Raw genomic sequence first — 23,194 nt, forward strand, 5'->3', positions numbered from 1 at the left:
TTCATGAAAACAAGGTTAACACATTTTTATATGTCATAAAACTTCTTCCCATGACGGTGTTCAGTTAGGCTCATTCATTGTGTTTCGCAATGTTGACCTCTGAAAGTGGCAGAATAGAAACCCAGCAACTTTCGACATTAGTTAGTGCGAGAACGCAATCACACGTTGCGATGGATTTTAAATAATTTTTAAACAATAATTGACTATTTCTTTTCTCTTATTAGAAGTATAATATTTCTACAATCTGTATTGGCGAATGCAGAAGTTCATAGATTTATGGTTGTTTATTGTCTTAGATCCTTGTCAGTTACCTGTGCAAGATTACAGTAAACATCCAGCTGATTTTGTTGCTCGAGTTCAACTTCAATTCCTTGATTTACAGATACACAATGGTTATATAAGAAGGGACAATGGGCATAGCTAACTTGGATGGGTTGAGCTTTACTGCGAGTTGTTTGGTGTATGCGAAGAAAAGTATTCCAAAAAGGAACATTAAAAGTGTTTGAATTTGAAGTAATTTTATCTGTAAGCTTTCTCTCGATGCGATGCTGACATGGATTGGGTGCTTTATTATTGTATCCGATTTTATGCGTACCATGAATTACCTCAATTATGTGCAAACAATTATAAAACAAAAAATAAATGCAAGCTAAAATGTACAGTGTAGCAATTGTTTATTTAACAGAAACATCTATATCGACTCGAAGTTAGAGGTTAGAAACAAATATTTGGATACACAAATAAATGAAAAGCAATTATTTTCATATATCATCTCAATAGATCAAAACATGTTTGAACACAATCAATCTGAAAAAGTATCCCTTTTTGGCCTGGGGCGTAGCCCTAAGGCCATAGCAATGATACAAATTTCTGAGACAGTCAGAATTGGCTGGCTGCCAAAACCTACGAATTAATGAATTCCCAAAAGTCCGATTTACCACTTGGCGTTAATTCATGCGCAATCAAAGAAGTTCTTCGCAGATCTCAATAACCCGCCTTGAAAATACAGAACATCACTATATAACATGAAAGTGTCATAAAACGTGTAACAAAATATTATTGAAGCAAAATTGCTAAGCTTTGGCTACGACATAGTTTTTATTATTGTTTGTATATTCATGCGAGAATAAGTTCCTCACTTGACGGTCTAGGCCGAAAAGATACGAGTGTCTACGGAGACAGTAAGAATAATTTTTTTTTATACATTTTTTGAAGACATTGCATATGGCATTTATAAACATATTTTAAGATATTGTTATTTTATTTTGCGTTAACGAGACATTCAAGAAAAAAGAAAATGAAAAAAACAACAACAACAAATATTCATGATCATTCTCGGAAATATACAAAGTTACCGGATATGATATTTCACTGCGCAGATCGAGCGCGCTAATCGAGCGCGAAAAGTTCTACGTGAGACAACGTACACAATCTGTACACCGTTCTTTATCAGGGTAAAGGCCGAGTCTCACTATGATGCCGGCGGAGCCCCTGTGCGTGATCCGGGTTCTACCGGGATGAACCGGGGCTCTACCGGGATGAACCGGGGCTCCATCGGGGACGACCGGGATGAACCGGGGATAACCGGGGCTCCACCGGGAAAGTATTAAAATGTTTAATATCTCCGGGATGAAACGGGAGTCACCGGGAAGGACCGGCAACGACCGGCGCTGCACCGGGAACAACCGGGAACAACCGGGACGGCACCGTAGCTCCAACGGGGCCCATATAGACCCCGGCAGAGCTACGGCAACGCCCCGGTGAATGCCGCTAGAGTCCCGGTATAGCTACGGTATATAAGAAAACCGGCGCTCTGCCGGAACGCCACCGGCACACACCGGGGCTCCGCCGAGGCATTACCGGCGACGACCGGGGTGAAACCGGGGCGTTGCCGTAGCTCTGCCGGGGTCTGATGCCGGTATAGACACGGTGAGTTCCGGCGGTGTTACGGTATACCGGGGCTCTGCCGGGACGCTGCCGGCTTTCACCGGGGCTCAACCGGGGCACTACCGGTGACAACCGGGGCTATGCAGGGACGCTGCCGGCTTTCACCGGGGCACTACCGGCGTAAACCGGGGCTCTGCCGGGGCTTCACCGGGATAAACCGTAGCTAGTCCGGGTTGACCGGGACTCTGCCGGGCTGTTGACCGGCTTCAACCGGGGCGGCACCGGGAAATAGTGATACTGCGTTAAAAAATTTCACCGAATGATCCCGGTCCTCGCCGGTCGACCGGCGTTAGCAAACCGGGATGGACCGGGGTTTTACCGGCAAAAGTGAGACTTGGGCTTAAGTGGATTTTCTTTTGTATACACATTACAAAGGAAGTATGAGTGTTTTCTTGATCTGAACATTAATTATGTAATAGAAAGCTATTTTAGGCTATGGAAAGTGATTTATTTGACGCCAAAATAACAGTTTTTTGCGGCCATGTTGTTGTTGTTGTATATCTTCACCGCCTATGTAGACGAACCTCAACCATATCTGTAGAGTTGAACAAATGTACACTGTAGTATATACACAACTATTGTCTTTTGTTACAGTCTCTGAGCTTCTGCACTCAACCGCTAGGGTCAATCCGTATAAATTCGGACAAAACATCCTAAATGCATTTTACGTCACACAAAACCTAGCTCCAGGCCTTCAGCGCCTACAGCGCGTTGATTTAAATGGTAAGAAGACAATTGAAAATGGTTAACCAGGTTGTCTTTGCGCGGTTTAGAATCATTATCTTATATTAAAATGATTATTCAGCTAGTATTTATAATGAAGTCTAAAACATGTTGAATATCAGTATATGTTACCAATCTGAATGCTGCATTCGCTCACAAAAGCCCGAGATAAATGAAGGTCAGCCAATTATTCATGTATATTGCGTGGCAAATATTCATATCATTATTTATTTTCATTCTAGAACACGTTTAATTGAGAACTGTGTATACATTGCATGTATTATTTACATAAATTGTCGTACTTATTATTCTTAATTTAGGCATAAAAATGTTATACTCCATTACTCTTCTATACAGAACTGTCAACATGCTTTTAATAACACTTCTCAAAACTGATTTTTGGAACTAAATTTATAAATACAACCAACCATCCAACCCCAATCTCATATATATGAGATTGGGGTCGGTGCGGAAGGGGGCGGACCCCTTTCGCGTGTCAGTGTTATAAATCAAAATCTACACAACTTTGGAGCTATTAACACGCAAAGTTTTCTTTAATTATTTATTTATGTTTCCTTAATTCATTTCATTACAGTCACATATTGTAATATTTAAAACAAGCCAAATAACAGTAAGCATAAGAACAAAAATAATGATTTTAAATTAACAGCACAATAACATATTTTACAATCAACATACAAATATACAAAGTTAACTCCAAACAAATCTTTTCTCCATGGCTTCTTCTGGTGGCAGAAATAAACCATTCTCTCAAGTCCACTGCCTCAATGTCTTGCCCTTCTCTGCTGACCATTTTTTATTAGAATGCTTTTTATATGATGATATTAGGAAAGTGTATATAAATAAATATTACTGGAAAAGACCAAACATGATACAATTTATTGAAATAATGCAATCGGATAATACAAGTACCAACATAAACTTAGCTATGTATGTACATAAAGCATTTTGTCAAAGAAGCCTGTATAAATATTATTATGATTAACTTTATATAATGCATTACCCAAACTTGACTTCTCGCTCTGTAGTAGATTCGTCTTTGTTTTGTTTTTTATGTAACCATTATAGCATTGATTGTGCAAAAGATTCTTAACGTTGTAATTCAAAATAAATGTGTCCTAGACCTTTTCATGTATTGATACTTTATTTAACAGCTTTTGAAATTCAATACTGATCACATGTCATACCTGTATATATATTACTATGTTTTTATCATGTATACTCAAGGACGGTTTGTCTATTGTATATATTGAATAAACCATCAGCAGAGCATTGAGGACAGTAGACTTCAGGCGTCCAGAATTTTATGTTTTTGCCTTCTTAATTTTCCTGAAGCCCCTCTCAAAGTCTGAAACACACATAATTTTAAAAGTACTCTTAAGTTAGATTACTCTTAAATCGAAATCGTTTTTATTTAAATACAAAGAGATCTTTAAGCATAAAGTATCTTTCGTTTGTTTTTGTTTTCTTGACAGCCTAGTAAAGTACCTACCAGCTGAAGGTGTAGGGAGGAGCAGGCCAAGAACTGCCAGCTTGTAAAGATCGTGGTGACTGTATTTGTTTTAATACTGGTGCATTTAATTCATAATTCGTTGACATATTTTGCACAGTAACTTAATTGGATTATTAAAAGGGAGGCACTTTGTTGTGTGAGGAATTTTCTGCTCCTTAAACCAGTAAAAATTCTTGAAGACTGCCATCTAAGCATTCTTCTGTCTCTAGTCTTCTAGCCGCCCAACCAGCATTCATGTTCAAGGCACATCTACCCACAAAGCAGTACTGACTGCTGAACCCACTAGACAGCACATGCGACAAATGTGACGGATGAGCTCATCATACCTATAAAACAGTGGATTTTTTTTCGAACGACTGTTTTATTTAAAAGTCCATTATATGTTTATAAAGTTACATTAAGATATTATTTCCTATTGAAATGTAATAATCTGTAGTGTCTAATAATACAAAAAAAACATCTGTCTCATAAACTGTTTCAGTGAATGTTTTAAAATTATAATTCACTTTCGAATTCATTTTTTTCTGTTTTCAATATAAAGTTATAAAAAAAATTGTTTAGGTATCGTCGGGTTATCCAAATTCGTTAGACTTACAATTTCGTGACGTTGCGTATTTTTGTGTATCACGTGAACATCCGGGTTTTCCGGGAAAGCCGTCTGACGATTTGTTTACTAACTGTCATTCGCCGTGCATTGGAACGATTTTTTTGTCGAAATGCGCTTTAAACAGGTTAGTTACGATTGATTTTTGCATTATGAGAGCAAAAAAGCCCCTTTTCACTATTACCACTGACCTTCTGTCCTAAAAATGTGTTTTTCATCAATAAACAGGAATGACAGCTGTGACCTATATATCCGTCTGCGAGCAGAAGGCTCGCTTTTTGTGATCACGTGACAACTAAATTTTAGGTTTAAAAAATACGAAATATTAAGATTTTTTTTTAAATATTTTCATTTATTGGACATTTTACATAGTGGTTGCTTTGTACACAACATTGTGATTTTTACTACTATAAATTGGTCCAAAATATATTGTTTGACCAAAAACTTTAAATTGTTTAATTAGGAGATGGATTTACTATTTGATGGCTAAAATAACCTCCCTTTTTTCAGGCTCATCCACAGCCTATAAGGCAGAAATATAGGCTGTATTTGCCTACCACACTAACGAATGCCTATAAACATGTCATTGAGGACAATGTTTCTGTCCGAAAAGCATCCATACAGTTCAATGTACCAATGCAGACCTTGAGGGATCGTGTCCTGGGAAAAGTCCACATTGACACTGTAGCTGCATTACGTGTTCCTATTTTGTCCTGTGAGGAAGAATCCAGGCTGGTTGATCATCTCAAGTCCGTTGCCACTCTGGGCTATGGATGCACACGTCAAGAAGTCGTTGACATTGCATCTGATTTTGCAGTACAGCTAAACAGACGAACTGTATCAAATCCATTTTCCATGACATGGTTTTACTCTTTTCATAATAGGTGGCCAGAGCTACGTGTCATTAAACCAAGAGAACTTGAGCAGTGTAGGGCTCAATCTGCTTCTGCCACTGTTGTTCACGACTACTTTGCTGAACTAGATAAGATTCTGGATAAGTATGACTTAAAAGACAAGCCACATCTAATCTTCAATGTTGATGAAAAGGGCATAACCCAATGCCACACTCCACCTTTAGTAGTTGCAGGACACAATATCCATCCTCCTGCTGTTACAGCTGGGAAATCCTGCACAACTACCATTATAGGTCGTGGAAGTGCTAGTGGTGTGGCTGTCCCCCCATATTTTGTGTTTGCAGGAAAGCGGCTTACACCAGACCTGATGAAAGGGGCTGCACCTGGTGCAGATTCATCCATGAGTGACAGCGGCTGGTCCAATGCAGAGATTTTTCGAAAATATCTCACGAACCACCTCATGAAATTTCTTCCTGCAAGGAACGACAACCAACATCTTCTGTTCTTGCTCGATGGCCATAAATCACATTTGTCTGTTGGCTTGGTGGAATGGGCTAAGTCCCATAATATCATACATTTCATCCTACCAGCCCACACAAGCCATATATTGCAACCTATGGATGTTGGTATCTACGGACCCTTTCAGCGAATGTACAATGCGGAATGCTATAAGTTTACGCGTCAATCTGCATGTACTGTAACTCGTTATGATGTTTGTGAGCTTGCTTCAAAGAAATATATCAAGGCCCTTTCAGCTGAAAATTTGCATTCAGCCTTCAAAAAGTCAGGTATTTTCCCTTTCAATGCTTCTATTATAAATATAACATTTTGAAGCCAGCGGAAGTGTTTGATGCTCTTGACCAAGAAAAGCAAAAAGACACTGATTCTCAGAAGACTGTGGAAGGGGGTATTGAAACAGACTTACCGTTACATACGGATGATGCACATATTGAACCTGTGGTGGACCTAGTTGGTGGCACATCAGCTTCTACTTCTCACACACCAGGAACTATTTAAAGTTTCTTTGACAATCGTGTTACCAAATTATTCAAAGTAAAACGAGAGGGAGTACTTTCCAAGAAGACACGCCGCACAATGAGTGCTGTTGTATCAGGACAGGCCATTACTGAACCCCATACTGAAGCACGGATGCTTAAACATCAGGAAGACGTAGGGTACAGTAAAAAATCAACAAAGTTAACCAAAGGTCAAAAAAAGAGAAAAGGAAAGGCCCCCAAAAAATCAACGAGTGCGCTAAAGGCATCTGATCATACCTCTAAAGCTGCAACATCCAAAAGGATATACAACTCTTCATCCAGCGAGTCTGATGTGGATGACCCTAGTGAGTTATGTTGCGTCTGTAGCCGAAGGGAACCACCAGCAGGGCAGAACATTTATGTTCTATATATATACAAGTGGGCACAGTGTGTTGGGATGAGGAGGGGTATGCCCTGTAAGCATTGGGTTCATATTCCTCATTGCAGCAATACAAAGGTTGTACGGCGCCACAGTGATTTCTATTGCCACTTCTGTGCCTCACCAGCTCACCATGAAGAATAAAAACTGTTGGGGATTTGTGAATGGTCGTTTTGCAAACATTGTTAACATTTAATTTCACATTCAATTGATAATAGTTTCAAGCTATTGATATGTTGTTACAGTTTTTAAATGTTTTTCTCAACGAAACTCATCCCATTCCATTACTAAATATATCAAGTGTACAAAAACTATTAATTACTTTTATTTGGCCTGTTTTACTGTGCCTCTTCAGTGTTAAATTATGCGTAGGTCAGAGGTCACAAAATTGTGTACTACGTCACCGGCCGCCATATTTTAAACATGTTAAATATCGTCATGTCACCTATTTTTGCGATGTACTTTCGATTTCACATGGCGAAATTTCATTACCGAGTTTACTAAAAATATGAACTTTTTTCAAGTAATGCAATATACCAGTCGTGATATTTCAATCAATATAAACTAATAATTATAAAAAAGGTATTTAAGAACTTTTCTTTTTTCGTCATTCTTGGTTGACGGTCCCTTTAAAGAAAGTGCAAACATATTACATCTGTGCAGTTGAATGAAAAAAATACTTTTGATTGTTTAAATGATAAATCAAGTACGAGAAAGAGAATTTTCTCTGTACATCAAAGTTAGGGTTTAAAGCGAACAAAAAGGGTTGTCAATAATACGCATAAAAAAACGTCAATTAATACTATGCATAACGACCATATTACTCTAAGCACAACGCCGATACCGGCACGCCCACTACTATATATGTCGTAGAACCTTACACACTGTCTATCTGTCGTAGCAACATGTCTTCACACACAAGTGGGGATTTGCCAACCGTGAACATTCGTAACGCTTTATTTCATAAAATAGATCGTAATTCGGTTATTCTCTCGATCATTTGATACGTGTTTAACATAAAATGGAACGTTGTATATTCTGCTCAGAGTATGTATTATTTAACAAATGCGAAAATTCCATAAATATATTCCGGCCTATCGGCGATTAATTTTATTTCCATTTGATTTGGTCGGGAAAGAAATGTACGCCTAGCTTACATTTGATTAATTTCTCGAAAAATGAACTTTGTGTACGATGTTTTGTAAGAGTGTGATAAGCTGTAACATTCACTGTATCAATTTAATCTACCGTTCATTTTAAACAGCTATTATATAAGCCTACATACATAGTGGTAACATACATATATAAAATTATTAACGTCACATAATACTAGAGCTAAATTTAGACATTACATGTTTGTGTGTAACACGCTTTTTCAGAAAACGGATCGGATTTTTCATTTTTGGTTTCCGATCTTTGCCGACATTGCCAAGTAGTATTAGGGGAAGAAGTCAATCGTACTATTTTAGTACAAACCGGGTACCAGGGTTGGATTTAACATAATACTGTGCAGGTTTATAAAAACCAGGTAGGCATTTGATTTAACGTAGTGCATAACAGAAATTGAATCAAACGCTACATTAATTTCTGCACACAAACAGATTGCTAACCGAAAACATGGATGTAAATGTGTTATGTGTAGTAGTTCTGTTCATGCTGGTGTCGTTTCATCGGTTGTCGTTCAGCCTTCCTGATACATTGGAGAATTCCGCAAGCTTAGAGATGAAAACCTCTGCTGATTGTCCGGGTATGTATTCTTATTGCTCTATCAAAAGGGCCATTATATACACGGATATATTTCAACTATATTGCTCCCCAGACGTGGTGTGACTTATTCACTGTCAATGCACTTATGAATATCATATGTCAACGTAAAAAACAGCCGATCATTGGCGTCGCACTGAAGTGCGGCGACTAGTATGTAATGCATTTTTTTTCGCTTATGGGAGGAGAAGTTATTGACGAATCAATGTATATATTTTTGTTTTAAGAATATCTTGCATAGCGGTGATTTTTTGTGTAAATTAGTGTAAATAAGTACTGCATTTGTGCCTATTACATTCATTACAACATTTATTGCCAATAATGCAAAGCTTATTGTTTTAATTAATAACTGATCCACAACTGATCACAGGGGAAAGATCACAGGGACTGGGCAAATTCGCGAAACTTTCTGGTTTTGTATATGTAACCAGTCACAAATTCTATTAAAAAGTTGTCTCCCTTGTGTGCATAGTTGTTTTTAGCCTATTTTCTTTCCTGTACATTGAATCTGTTGGGCAAGTTTTCTTTCCCGCTCTGGCAGTAGTATTTCATGGGTTGAGCTGGAAGGACATGTTTTTTCAAATGTACTTTAAGAGCCGTGCTTCTTTGAGGTTAGTATAAGTCTCTTGGTTGCAATAGTGTTTTTATAAAGATTGTGGCTAATTGATTTGTGTTGTACAAGTAATTATCTAATATATTGTGCATTTATTTTAATTTGTAATGTGTTTCCGCGACTTGGCAAAATGGCAGCACTTCTCAGAATTGCTCTTTCCTATCTTAGTCACTATTTCTGTATGCTTTATTAGCACATGCATTTAACTTGCAGAGCTTAACTTCTGCACGGAGAATCCTGTGTGTAAGATCAGTGTGTGAGGGTAGAGCAGCCATTCCATAAATGGTAAAACAATATTGAAATATTGTTAAAGTCATGAACGTATTATAAAAGCGGATATGTATGTTTTATATTGATCATTATATGGTTTTCTATGCAACTTTGTATAAAAGCCACTAGATGACCATCATATTATTATGTATGTTATTTTACTATAATTTGTGTTATTATTAATTTCAGGTTGTCTTCATATCTGGAATTCAACATTGAATATTTAATATGTAGCACTATATTAAAGTATAAAACAACCTTATAAAAGGTTTACATGTCTTAAATCTTCCTGAACATTAACGAACCCGCACTTGTGGAACAATATAATTAAGTATAATTAATATATAAATACCACCAGTGTTACAAAATGGCGCCCAACGTGTGTTTTTAACAGAATTTAAATTTAAAGACATTTTAAGTGCTACTTTGTGCTAAACTATTTTTTCAACTATTGTCGACATATTGCAAAATGTGATCGACGAGGACATCGAGTTTCGGCTTCGGGAGGAGCAGGAGCCGCTCGGGTTGGCAGACCAGATATCGTATGTACATGTACTGTACATGGGGTTGCTGTTTGTTGCTGTTCCATCTGCAGATGTTTGTACTTCACCTGGACGTTATGGTGCAGTTTTAAGTGGCCATTGTGCTGCCGCTTTTGTTTCAAGTTTCCAGTTATACTGGTTGGACTATTTTGTGGGTATTTTGCCCTCATAACGCAAATCTTCGACACCGTCATCCTGCTCGTTAGATCTTCACGGAAGATGGGAACAATTAACATTTCAAATTTCCATTAATGTGAACATTGAACTATTAAACAATTGTGCATCTAGTGGCTGAAACAAATTGTGTACAGTATCCAGGTCAACTGAGCGTGCGTAGAGTTTTTGTATGAAAGGTTCACTTGCATGATATATTAATATTTGGTGATGAAATATCTCTATTTTAATATAAAACCTAGTTAATTAACTAATATTGCATTTAATTCTGTAGAAATGCTGCTATTGTCTTTAAAATAAGTTATTTTTTTTAATTCACGGTGTATTAAGAAAGTAAAACTATTGGCAACCTTCCAGTGTTGGTGTCTGTTTTTTTCATGGAAATTGCTCACCTTTTGTATACAAATTCTTAAAACTGGATCAATCTGTTTGACAGTGATTTAATCTTGTGTTATACTTTTACAAGGTGTTTGATTGCTTGATAATTTTGGTGTTTTGTGACATCACATAATTTCTTACATTTCATTGGTTGACTTTATTAATGACATTCACTGACCAGTCTTTTGTAGTAGTAATTCCTTTTAGGGAATACACAGATAGTAAAACTGTGTTTTGGTTGTACAATGTACATGAATGGTAGTAGTTTTGTGTAGTGTAGACATGATGCATAGGTTCTTGTAGTAATGCTGTGTGGATTACAAGGTAAGTGAAACAGAAAAAAATTAAATTGAAATATTGGTTGAATAATTAAATCAGTGACCGAAAAAAAAAATAAAAAAAATAAATAAATAATAATTGTTGTGGCATAAGGCATGAATGTAGGTGTTGCTATATAAACAACAACAACAGTAGTCATCAACAACAACAACAGTAGTCATCAACAACAACAGTAGTCATCAACAACAACAGTAGTCATCAACAACAACAACAACAATGATCATCAACAACAACAACAATAGTGATCAACAACAACAACAATAGTAGTCAACAATAATAAACAACAGTAACAACAATACGTCAAATATTAAACAATTATTCGCAATTTGTTTTATTATTATGGCATTTAATGTGGTTTATTTAAATCTGAATTTGAAAAATATTTGATATAGTTTGTACTTGGATGTTTATTGTGACATTCATTACCATTCATTGAAATTGAACTTGCATGTGGAAGGGAAATAGTTATTTTGCATTTGAGTTGACGTGTGATGTTTGTATTTGAAGCATTTAAGTGGGTACAAACTGGAATAAGGGAATTGGAGTAGAAATAATTTCAAGTTGAATACTGTGTTCAATTATTTTATATTGTGATGTGTTATTGACATTACACACATTCAACAGAAATAAATTACACATTGTATTATGCAAACAACTTGTGTGTGCACAGTGAAATAAAGTGTCTTGAAGTAGCATATTTGGACATTGTTGTGTCGTAATAAATATGTGCCTGTGTATGAACAATATAGTGTGAAATTGACAATTATTTGGCGTGAACATTCAAAGCGAATCGTGGTCTTGAAAAGTGTTGAATTGTGAAGTTGTGTTTTATTGTGAACAGCTCAAATGACACTGGCGTAATGTGTTTTGAGATTGAATTTTTTTTAATTTGTAGTACATGGGTAACTGGATTTCAAGCTCAAGGGACAATTGTATGGTGTTTATTGAGTATATGGTATACCAATAATCAATAAATGTTATGTGAACATTTATTTAGTTTTATGATGTGTAATTTATATGAGTTTGCTGTATGTGGTGACTTGAGGAGGTAGTGAAGTGATATTCAATTTTTTTATTGAAGTCTAGTAATAGTAGAAACATGTCTAGCGAGGATTTGAAGTCAAATGAAGCATCTGGTGGTACTGAAGTTACCGCTGCTCAATTAAAATTATTGAAAGCTTTTGAAGAGCTTCATATTGATACAGAGTTTGAGACAGCTGCCGACTTAGCTACTTTTATGCACAATTTTAGTGTAGTAAAGCCAAAAACAAAGTCTAATGTGATTATAAAACAAGACCCTGTACATACTGATAACGAAAGTAATGTTCATGGGGGACAGTTTGCATCCTTTAATTTCCCTAAAATACAAAATTTTAGTGGGGAACAAAATAAGGGAGAAGTTTCTTGGCCATGTTTTAAATTTGAAGTTGATTCTCTATTGGCTGAAGAATTGTTCAGTCAAGAACAAATATTACATGGTATACGAAAGGCTGCCAAAGGAAACGCAGCAGAAAGTCTTAGGAGGCTAGGTGTTGGAGTGAATCTTCAACAAGTTTTGATTTAATTAGAAAGTGTATATGGTGACATTGAAAGTAAGGAAGTTATTCTAAGAAGTTTGTATAATTGTACACAAAAACCAATCGGTGTCATCTTTTGCATCGAGAGTGGAAGATCTTTTTGATAAAGCTGTGGGTGTAGGTGGTGTTAAAAAGAATGATTTTGAAATTTTGAAAGGTGTTTTATACCAAGGTTTGAGAAAAGAGTTGAAACACATGGCAGCATACAAACATGATACTGTGAACAATTATGATACCTTTAAAATTGAGCTGCGAAAATAAGAATTGGATTTGATTGATGAAAAGAATAGTGAAACAAAACCTTGTAAACCAGTGGTAACACCTGAAACTTCTGAGATAAATGAAATCAAGAACCTTTTGAAAAAAATTAAATGAACGCATAGATAAAATTGAAAATGAAAAATCAGGTAAGTATGAGTATGTTCAGTACAGACCCTATACCAGTAGAGGTGAGAGGCGAGGACAGTTTTATCCAAATAGAGGGGAAAGGCGGGGTTTCCGAAGTCAGGTAGGTAGAAATATTCGACCCTCTAGGCCAACCTCCAGTTTTACGTTTGCCAGATCCTGTCATAAATGTGGACAAACTGGACATTTTCAAGCTCAGTGCCCAAACTAGACTGTGCTCCAGTTAGGGGATCGAACCTGAGCACTAAATCTATGAAAGATCCCACATTAGTAGGGGAGATCAGCGAGGTAAGTATAGTGTTAAGTAACATCAATACCAGAGCATTGTTAGACACTGGATCTTGTGTAAGTATCATTTCAGAAAGTTTTTACAACAATAATTTTAAAAACATCAGCTTGGGGCCATTGAATGATTTACTTAACATTGAATGTGCTGATGGTAATCAGTTGCCATATCTTGGTTTTGTTGAACTTGAAGTACACATTTGTGAAGGACTTGAGAGTAGGAAACCAAGTTATTGTTTATTTTTAGTGTCACCCGACACAAAATATTCTTCAAAAGTACCAGTTATTCTGGGAACCAATATTGTGAACAGATTGTTGGAAGAATGTCATGATACATTTGGTGAACAGTTTTTACAGAAAGCTAAGTTACATACACCATGGTATTTGAGCTTTAGAGCTATTTCATTGAGAGAAAAGTCTTTAAAAAGAAACAATGGCAGAGTTGCAATTGTAAGAAGTTTGAACAGAGAAACTATGTTGTTGAAGCCAAATGAAGTAAGAAATTTTAAATGTTATACAGATAAACACATTGCTTATCCATCTTCAAGTGTTATAACTGTAGCTTGTACTGATGCACACATTCCAGATTTCATTGATGTTACACCTTCTGTGAATGTGTTTGAATTTGGTAAATACAATGAAATATTTGTCACATTGTCAAATTTGACAACAAACACAGTTGCTATTCAACGTAAAGCAAATTTAGGGGAGTTACAACCTGTAACCATAGCACCGGAAATTACAAATATGAAAGAAAGTGATTTAGATTACAAAAGATCAGAAATTGTTCACAATATTGTGATCGAAAATAATGGTCTACTTACTGCTGAACAAATTGTTGAAATAAAAACTTTGTTGTTAAAACATAAAGATATTTTTTCAACAAGTGATACAGATATCGGTCAGTGTTCAGAAACTACACACCGAATTGACTTGACGAATGACACACCTTTTAAATTGCGTCATAGGCGTATACCGCCTGGTATGGTTGACGAAGTGCGTGAGCACTTAGAACAATTACACTCATGTGGTGTAATTAGACCATCAAAGTCACCATTTGCTTCACCAATTGTTTTGGTTAGGAAACGCAATGGGAAATTAAGAATGTGTGTCGATTACAGAACTTTGAATGAAAGAACAATAAAAGACTCTTATGCTTTGCCAAGACTTGAAGAAATATTTGATTGTTTAAATGGTGCTCAATACTTTATTACGTTGGACATGAAGTCAGGATATCACCAAATTGAAATAGAAGAATCACATAAACAAAGAACAGCATTTACTTAAGGACCATTTGGACTTTGGGAGTTTAATAAAATGGCTTTTGGTTTGACGAATTCGCCTGCCACATATCAGAGAGCAATGACTGATTGTCTTGGTGATTTAAACATGAAAATTTGTGTCGTTTTTATTGACGATATTATTATTTTTAGCAAAACTTACAAAGAACATTTGGATAATATAGAACAAGTATTTGAACGTTTAAAATCTTGGAATTTGAAGCTTGCACCTGAAAAGTGTAATTTTTTTAGAAAGAATGTATCTTTTCTGGGTCATGTTGTGGGCAGTGATGGAGTAAAAACTGACCCTGAAAAAATTGATAAAGTTAGTAAGTGGCCAACACCTACAAATCCAGATGAACTTCGAAGTTTCCTTGCTTTTGCAGGATATTATCGTCGTTTTGTAAAAGATTTCAGCACCATTATACGTTGTTTGGCGGATTTACTTCCACCCACTAATGAAAAAAAAGGGAAATTGAAGTCTAAAAAAGAATGGCAATGGGGTGCAGATCACCAGAAAAGTTTTGAACTTTTGAAAGGTATTTTAACTTCTTCGCCTGTATTGGCATATCCCAATTTTAAACTTCCTTTTGAATTGCATACTGATGCTTCCTCCAAAGGACTTGGTGCAATTTTATATCAAGAACAAGATGGGCTCAAACGCGTAATTTCATACGCTAGTAGATCTTTGTCCCCATCTGAAAAAAACTTCTCAGCTTTTAAATTAGAGTTTTTAGCTCTAAAATGAGCAGTAACAGAAAAGTTTTCTGATTACTTGACCAACAATCACTTTCGTGTGTTAACAGATAATAATCCGTTAGCATATATTTTAACAACTGCTAAATTAGATGCTACTGGCCAACGTGGGGTATCAGCATTAAGTTCTTTTTCTTTTGACATTCAATACCGTAGATATATAAATAACAAAGATGCGAATGCTATGAGCCGTTATCCATATTCTCAACTGGAGTCAGGTAAGTATTCAATGGACACTGATGTAGTGAACGCAATATGTGGTTTTTATTTCACCACCTTTTGTAGAACTACTGCCATCAATGAATGTCAATATTGTTGAAATTACTGAAAATCCTGGAAAGCCAATGGCTCAAATTGAACTAAGAGAAATTAGAAAACAACAAAGAATGGATCCTTTGATTGACAAATGGAGAATAGCCACCATCGATAAAATAATTCCACAATGTTTTTCCAGAGAAGACCAAATAATGAAAAAACAATTTAGTAATTTTGTCATTAAAAGAGGAATCTTATTTAGAAAGATTAGGGAAAATGATGAAACTGTTGAACAATTAGTTTTACCTATAGTTTATAGGCAACAAGTTCTTTGTGGTCTACACACGGATGTTGGTCATCCCGGAAAAGACAGAACAGCACGTTTGCTGCGAGAGCGTTTTTACTGGCCATTTATGTTAACTGATGTTGAAAACTGGATTTTAAATTGTGACAGATGTTTGAGAAGAAAAACCTCAACGAACATCAGAGCTCCTTTGATAAATGTTAATACCACATATCCTTTGGAGTTAGTTTGCTTTGATTTTCTGAGTGTTGAACCTTGTAAGGGTGGATATTCAAATATTTTGGTTATTACTGATCATTTTACTAAGTTTGCCATGGCTATACCAACAAAAAACCAAACTGCAAAAACTACTGCAGAAATATTCTATAATAATTTCATTGTGCACTATGGTATACCTACAAGGTTACATAGTGACCAAGGTGCCAACTTTGAATCTGAAATCATCAAAGAATTGTGTACAATTGGAAACATTAAAAAATCACATACTTCTGTTTATCATCCACAAGGAAACTCTGGTCCAGAGCGATTCAACCGTACACTTTTAGACATGCTTGAATCATTGGACAATTTAGAAAAACAAAATTGGAAGAAATATGTAAACTCTTTAGTATATAGCTATAATTGCATACCTCATGAGTCCACTAAATTGTCTCCTTTGAAGTGATGTTTGGTCGTAAACCAAAATTGTTTATTGATGCTGTTTTTGAGAAAGCAAACCCTGATTCAAATCAAAAAAGTTTTTCAGAATGTATTGCGAATTTGCAATGTAGAATGCAGAAAACCAGGGATATTGTTGAAAAACACATTGATAAAGCAAAATTTAAACAAAAGTCAGTGTATGACAGGAAAGCTAAAGCAGCTAAACTTGAAGTAGGAGACAGAGTTTTGGTCAAGATACTTGCTTTCAAAGGAAAACATAAGATATCAGACAAATTTGAAGAAGAACTTTATACTGTAATTGAACAAATTAATGATAATGTGCCAGTTTATAAAGTTCAGGGCTTAGAAACAAAAAGTATAAAAACTCTACATCGAAATCATTTGCATTTGGTTGCAAATCAAGATGAAGAAATCATTAGGATAAATGATTCTGCAGGACAGAAAGAACCGGTACCGGACGAGTATAAAGAAAATGTTTCTGTAAAAGAGAAACTTGATGGGGAAGAAAGTGACGTCACTGAGTCAGAAGATGAACTAGTGCAACTTGTATTTGGGGACGCCGAAGCGAAGACCGTTGTTACGGATGATCAAGTTGTAGTTCATGTATCAGATAATGGACATACTGAATGTCCAAATACTGTCATTCAAGATGACAGTACATTTGAAAATGTTGAACATGTAGGAGTTACAAGTGAAGACCAAGATGGTGTAAATGTAGAAGAAAGCCCTGTTCTTACTGAAAATGTTAAGGAGGTATTAGAACCAAGTACTGAAGAAAGGGAGAGTGTGCAAGTGAATGACGTAATCGAGTCATCGAATGAGGTTAGAGAGCGTGTTGAAGATCAAGATGGAAGAGAGATACCAAAACCTGCACCAAGAAGTTCAGACAGAGTATGAAATGTCCCAGATAGGTATAAAGATTTTAAAATGTATGCATGTGTAAATATGCGAGAAAATTCATGGTTCACTATTCTCGAAGAGTTTATGAACAGTGAATTGATTTAAACAATGAGCCCAGATATGGTAAAACGAATTATAAATAGTATTATGCAATAGATTTGCAAACTCACTGTGTAAAAATGATATTGTATGTGAAATTTTGTTGTTGCTTTTCATGTGTGTATTATATTGTGTGTTTTTTTACAATCGGTATGCATTGTGTTGCATCAAATAACCAGATGTTTGATACATAATTTTATGTTATATTCTATGTTGTGTGTTTTATTTTGTTCTAAATATGTGTTAGTCTATGTGAGTACACATATTAAAGACAGAGGAGAGCTAAATGTGCTGGCTACATGGTAAGTATTAGTAGTCTGTATCTGTAGTATGTACAGATCTAGTTTTACGAGTTGTATATTTGTACTTGTATAGTTAGTTACTGTACAATTGTAGTGGTAATGTATTGTAAGTTGGTGTAATGCTTACTTTATTGTATTGGTATAGTACTGTATCATAGTAAGTTTGTATTTTCTTATGTAAGACAGACTATGTTATGTGACAGGGACAATTCTTGTGACATTTGACAAATATTATGGACATACACATGTTATGATGAGGACATCATTTCTGAGCTGGGGGAAGTGTGTAACCAATCACAAATTCTATTTAAAAGTTGTCTCCCTTGTGTGCATAGTTGTTTTTAGCCTATTTTCTTTCCTGTACATTGAATCTGTTGGGCAAGTTTTCTTTCCCGCTCTGGCAGTAGTATTTCATGGGTTGAGCTGGAAGGACATGTTTTTTCAAATGTAATTTAAGAGCCGTGCTTCTTTGAGGTTAGTATAAGTCTCTTGGTTGCAATAGTGTTTTTATAAAGATTGTGGCTAATTGATTTGTGTTGTACAAGTAATTATCTAATATATTGTACATTTATATTAATTTGTAATGTGTTTCCGCGACTTGGCAAAATGGCAGCACTTCTCAGAATTGCTCTTTCCTATCTTAGTCACTACTTCTGTATGCTTTATTAGCACATGCATTTAACTTGCAGAGCTTAACATCTGCACGGAGAATCCTGTGTGTAAGATCAGTGTGTGAGGGTAAAGCAGCCATTCTATAAATGGTAAAACAATATTGAAATATTGTTAAAGTCATGAATGTATTATAAAAGCGGATATGTATGTTTTATATTGATCATTATATGGTTTTCTATGCAACTTTGTATAAAAGCCACTAGATGACCATCATATTATTATGTATGTTATTTTACTATAATTTGTGTTATTATTAATTTCAGGTTGTCATCATATCTGGAATTCAACATTGAATATTTAATATGTAGCACTATAATAAAGTATAAAACAACCTTATAAAAGGTTTACATGTCTTAAATCTTCCTGAACATTAACGAACCCGCACTTGTGGAACAATATAATTAAGTATAATTAATATATAAATACCACCAGTGTTACATATAAAAACAAAACATAATCAAAATATATTTATTTTTTGGTTTTTCTAACAACAGCGCAGACTTTTGCTGTCCGAGGTTTGGTAAACGCGTATTTCCTTCATTTTTACAAGACGACAGCGATTACACGGTTTATTGCTTTATTGATAACCGTTACACTACAGGCACTATGTGGCTGGGAATGAGATTTTGACCAATTTTGCGCTGACGTCGTTTCCATAATGACTTTAACTTGTGATGACCGTTTTGCGTACTTTGTCAACACACTTCCTGAGATCAAACAATAGTTTAATTTTGAAGAATAACCTAAACCATGGTATTTAAGTTAAGGGAACAATACTTTTCCGTATTTTCTTATGGTTTTTATATGGTTTAAAATAACCTCAGCTTATACATTGAATCAATACAGTAGGGCACAGTTCGACATTGTTCATTTTCTGATAAACTTCCTGCTTTTTTAAAGGTGAGTTTTTCTTACTTTTTGAGTTTTTTTTCTTCAACAAATTGCAAATGTTGGTAAACTGAATCTCTTCCATCAATCATGGTGTGTGTATGAGCCGTTGTGGCCTTGTGGGTGTCACAATGAAGATTTTAGACACTATTGCTATATGATCAAGTTTGTGTGTTTCACCCGAAAGTTGTCAAATTCCAAAACACTTCTCAATTTAACATTTGTTGTTGAACTTTTGAATTTCTATAATGAAAGTAATGACATTTCGTTTAAAAGTTGTGTCGATATATTACCCTTTCAGTATTATTCTATCACTTTATGTACTTTATGTACTTTACCACGGGTTTTTCAGCACTGTCTGCGCCTCCGGAAAACGGAGGCATTCCCAAAGCAAACGGACCCGATCCCAAACTGAAATTATAAAAAAAATTTTTTTTTTTTTTTTTTTAGAAAGAAGTGTCTTATGATTATTAGATTATGAGAAAGAAGTGTTTCATGACTTATGATAATTAGATTATTATTAACCAGCTGTGCTCCTCATTACCACACAAACCAAACTTACTCATCTGATGCTTACACTTTGTTCCTGCATTGAAAGTCTAGACCTGACTGACAAAACATTGGAGTAGCTGTATGATGCTTTCAAAAACAGAAAGCAGACCAAAATTATGCTGTTACTTGTGTGACTAACCAGTGTTTGTTTTGGTCAAAAATGTCTGCTGTAAGTTTTTTACTGTACAGTTCTTAGCTCAGAGTGCAACTGAAAGACAAAATTGCAGTACTTGAATAAACATTGAACATGCCCAATATTGCATGTGTTTATATAAAAAAGAGGAAATAACAAATAAAAACAAGTTTATTTGTTAAACCACTGACTTATTTAAGCATGATAAATTCCCGATGTGTTCCCAAAATGAGCTGTTTCATCGAAGCAAAAATTCCCAAAATGGACAAATTTGTCGATAAAAACTTCCCAATTTGGTCAGACTCCTTTTCCCAAAATAGGCAGAAAAACCTCTGTTTAAGATAAAGTGAACTGAATTGGGTTGTATAATCAACATTCAAAATTCCTTTGAAAACTTTGTGCAATCACACAATAGCATGTAAGCAATAACAATTTTATTTGAAGTGACAACGAATAATCAATGTGACAGCAATGTATTATGTTATTCATTCAATTTGATGATAATTATTAGAATAATTTTTAGCGAGGCTGTTTTCGGAGAAAACCCGAGCTATTGTCATAGCCAGCTCGTCCACCGTCCGCCGTAGGCGTCGTGCTAAAACCTTAACATTGGCTCTAAAATCAAAGTGCTTCCACCTACAACTTTTGAAACATCACATGTAGATGCACCTTGATGAGTTCTACACGCCACACCCATTTTTGGGTCACTATGTCAAAGGTCAAGATGACTGTGACCTCTAATATCAAACATTAACATAGGCTCTAAAATCAAAGTGCTTCCACCTACAACTTTGAAACTTCATATGTAGTTGCACCTTGATGAGTTCTACATGCCACACCCATTTTTGGGTCACTAGGTCAAAGGTCAAGGTCACTGTGACCTCTAATATAAAACATATAGTTGCCAGTTTGTACTTCCGTACTTCCTTCCGTCACACTTTTGTTACAGTTTCTCATAGCGCCTTCACAATTTAACCGAACTCTTACATGTTTGGCATGTAGGTACCTTGCATGGACCTCTACCTTTTGATGAGGTTTGACGTCACTGGGGTCAAGGTCAATGTCACCCAGGCTAATAATAGATTTTCCGTCACACTTTTGATATTTTCTCATAGCGCCTTCACTATTTTACCGATCTCTTACATATTTGGCATGTAGGTACCTTGCATGGACCTCTACCTTTTGATGAGGTTTGACGTCACTGGGGTCAAGGTCAAGCTCACCGAGGCTTATAATAGATTTTCGGTCACACTTTTGTAACAGTTTGTCATAGCGCCTTTAATAATTTACCGCTCTCTTACACATTTGGCATCTTTTGATAAGATTTGACGTCAATGGGGTCAAGGTCACTGAGGCTTATAATATATTTTTCTTCATACTTTGGTTACAGTTTCACATAGCGCCTTTAAAACTTTCCGCTCTCTTACATATTTGGAATGTAGGTACCTTGCATGGACCTCTACCTCTTGACGAGGTTTGAGGTCACTGGGGTCAAGGTCAATGTCACTAAGGCTTATAATAGATTTTCTCAAGGTCACACTTATTTCCACACAATAAACCCATATATCGACAAAGCATCATTGGGCAGCAGCCATAAGTTTTACTGATATTCTTGTTGCAACTTGTAAAAAGAAAAATTATTTATTTCTATATACTGTTCATAATGATCGTGTATGTCTGTACATTACATAATTTGTATCACTTTTACCATTCACTCTGTTTCAAATTTGCTTTCTATCGCTTCTTACTACGTTGTATATTCGTATCATGTATACCTATTAAGTGCAGTTACTTTCATTAATACACCCACAAATGCCTTTAACCACATCTATGCTTCTCAAGAAGCTATTCACGTAATTATTACAGCACTTACGAATTATATTGAATGACCGACCTTTTTGCATAATGCCTTACACTCTTATCTACGTCTTAATATATGTTTTCTTTTGCACTTACTTATTTCTTGTACTTCTGCTTTTTTAATTATGCTTTTCTTTACATGGAACCGATAATTTGACCATATTGAGCCTTCCCAGAGTTTACTCCCTGCTCGTGTTTATTTTGTTTGGCATGACAGCTGTTTACATGTTCATTTTGCTCCTGTTTCGTATATCATGAGCAAAGGTCAGAAAAGAATAGCTGTCATGTCCAACTTGCGCATCAACTACTTTTTGCCGCTAGCAATCACCTTATTTTATCTCGTCGCTATCCTTAATATTCCCGTGTTTGTAAAATCTTTGGCTGTTAATATTGATTCCATGTCCGAGTGCCATCTGACAATACAGACCTATGTACGTATCAGTGCGACCAGTCACAAAGTAATGCAAAATAGCGTCTTCTTTTTTCGATTGAATACAGCAGTTTTTGTGTCTACTCTTTGCCTATGGCTGCACTGTCTTCTACTGATTATATCCGGTGATATCCACCCAAACCCCGGGCCATCAGTTAGTGCTTCCTCATCATCACTTGAATCCCACAGTTACTCATCATTAGATATGTCCAATTTTCTAAAGTCTTCTCACAATTTGTCGCTAGTTCACTATAATGTGCAAAGTCTTCTGCATAAGTTGGATTTGCTAGCTGCAGAATTAACACCATTTGATATCATCACTTTCTCCGAAACGTGGCTTTCAGATTCCATTAATAACGACCAGTTATTTATACCAGGTTTTTGCCTACCTGTCCGCCGCGACCGAACTCAAAATGCACACGGCGGAGTTGCTGTATATGTCAAAGATGGTATTCATTTTACTCGAAGACCAGATCTAGAGATAACTAATCTTGAGGCAATTTGGTTGGAGGTTCGACCTCATTCTAATAAACGAATTTTAATCGGAACTTTTTATAGACCACCCAACTCAGATAACAATTATTTCTGTAAAATTGAAGACTCAATCGGGCTGGCAATAGATACCGGCATTAACGACATTGTAGTTTTGGGCGATTTTAATTTAAACACCCAACTTGA

General features: G+C 35.8%; 1 protein-coding gene across 4 annotated transcripts in view; it reads left to right on the forward strand.

Moving 5' to 3' along the window:
• Positions 1–8,009: 8,009 nt before the first annotated feature.
• Positions 8,010–23,194, forward strand: part of LOC127844586 (uncharacterized) — a 58,390-nt gene continuing 43,205 nt past the window's right edge. The window contains exons 1-2 of one of the 4 annotated variants that reach the window (XM_052374959.1): positions 8,010–8,026; positions 8,629–8,825. In XM_052374959.1, coding sequence (XP_052230919.1) covers positions 8,696–8,825 — 130 coding nt within the window. In that variant the 5' untranslated portion in view covers positions 8,010–8,026; positions 8,629–8,695. Of the gene's footprint in view, positions 8,027–8,393; positions 8,826–23,194 lie in introns of those variants that run through there. The other 3 variants (XM_052374957.1, XM_052374958.1, XM_052374960.1) reach the window with 3 other exon arrangements.

This window comes from Dreissena polymorpha, chromosome 9 (assembly GCF_020536995.1).
Source record: "Dreissena polymorpha isolate Duluth1 chromosome 9, UMN_Dpol_1.0, whole genome shotgun sequence".
Lineage (NCBI taxonomy): Eukaryota > Metazoa > Mollusca > Bivalvia > Myida > Dreissenidae > Dreissena > Dreissena polymorpha.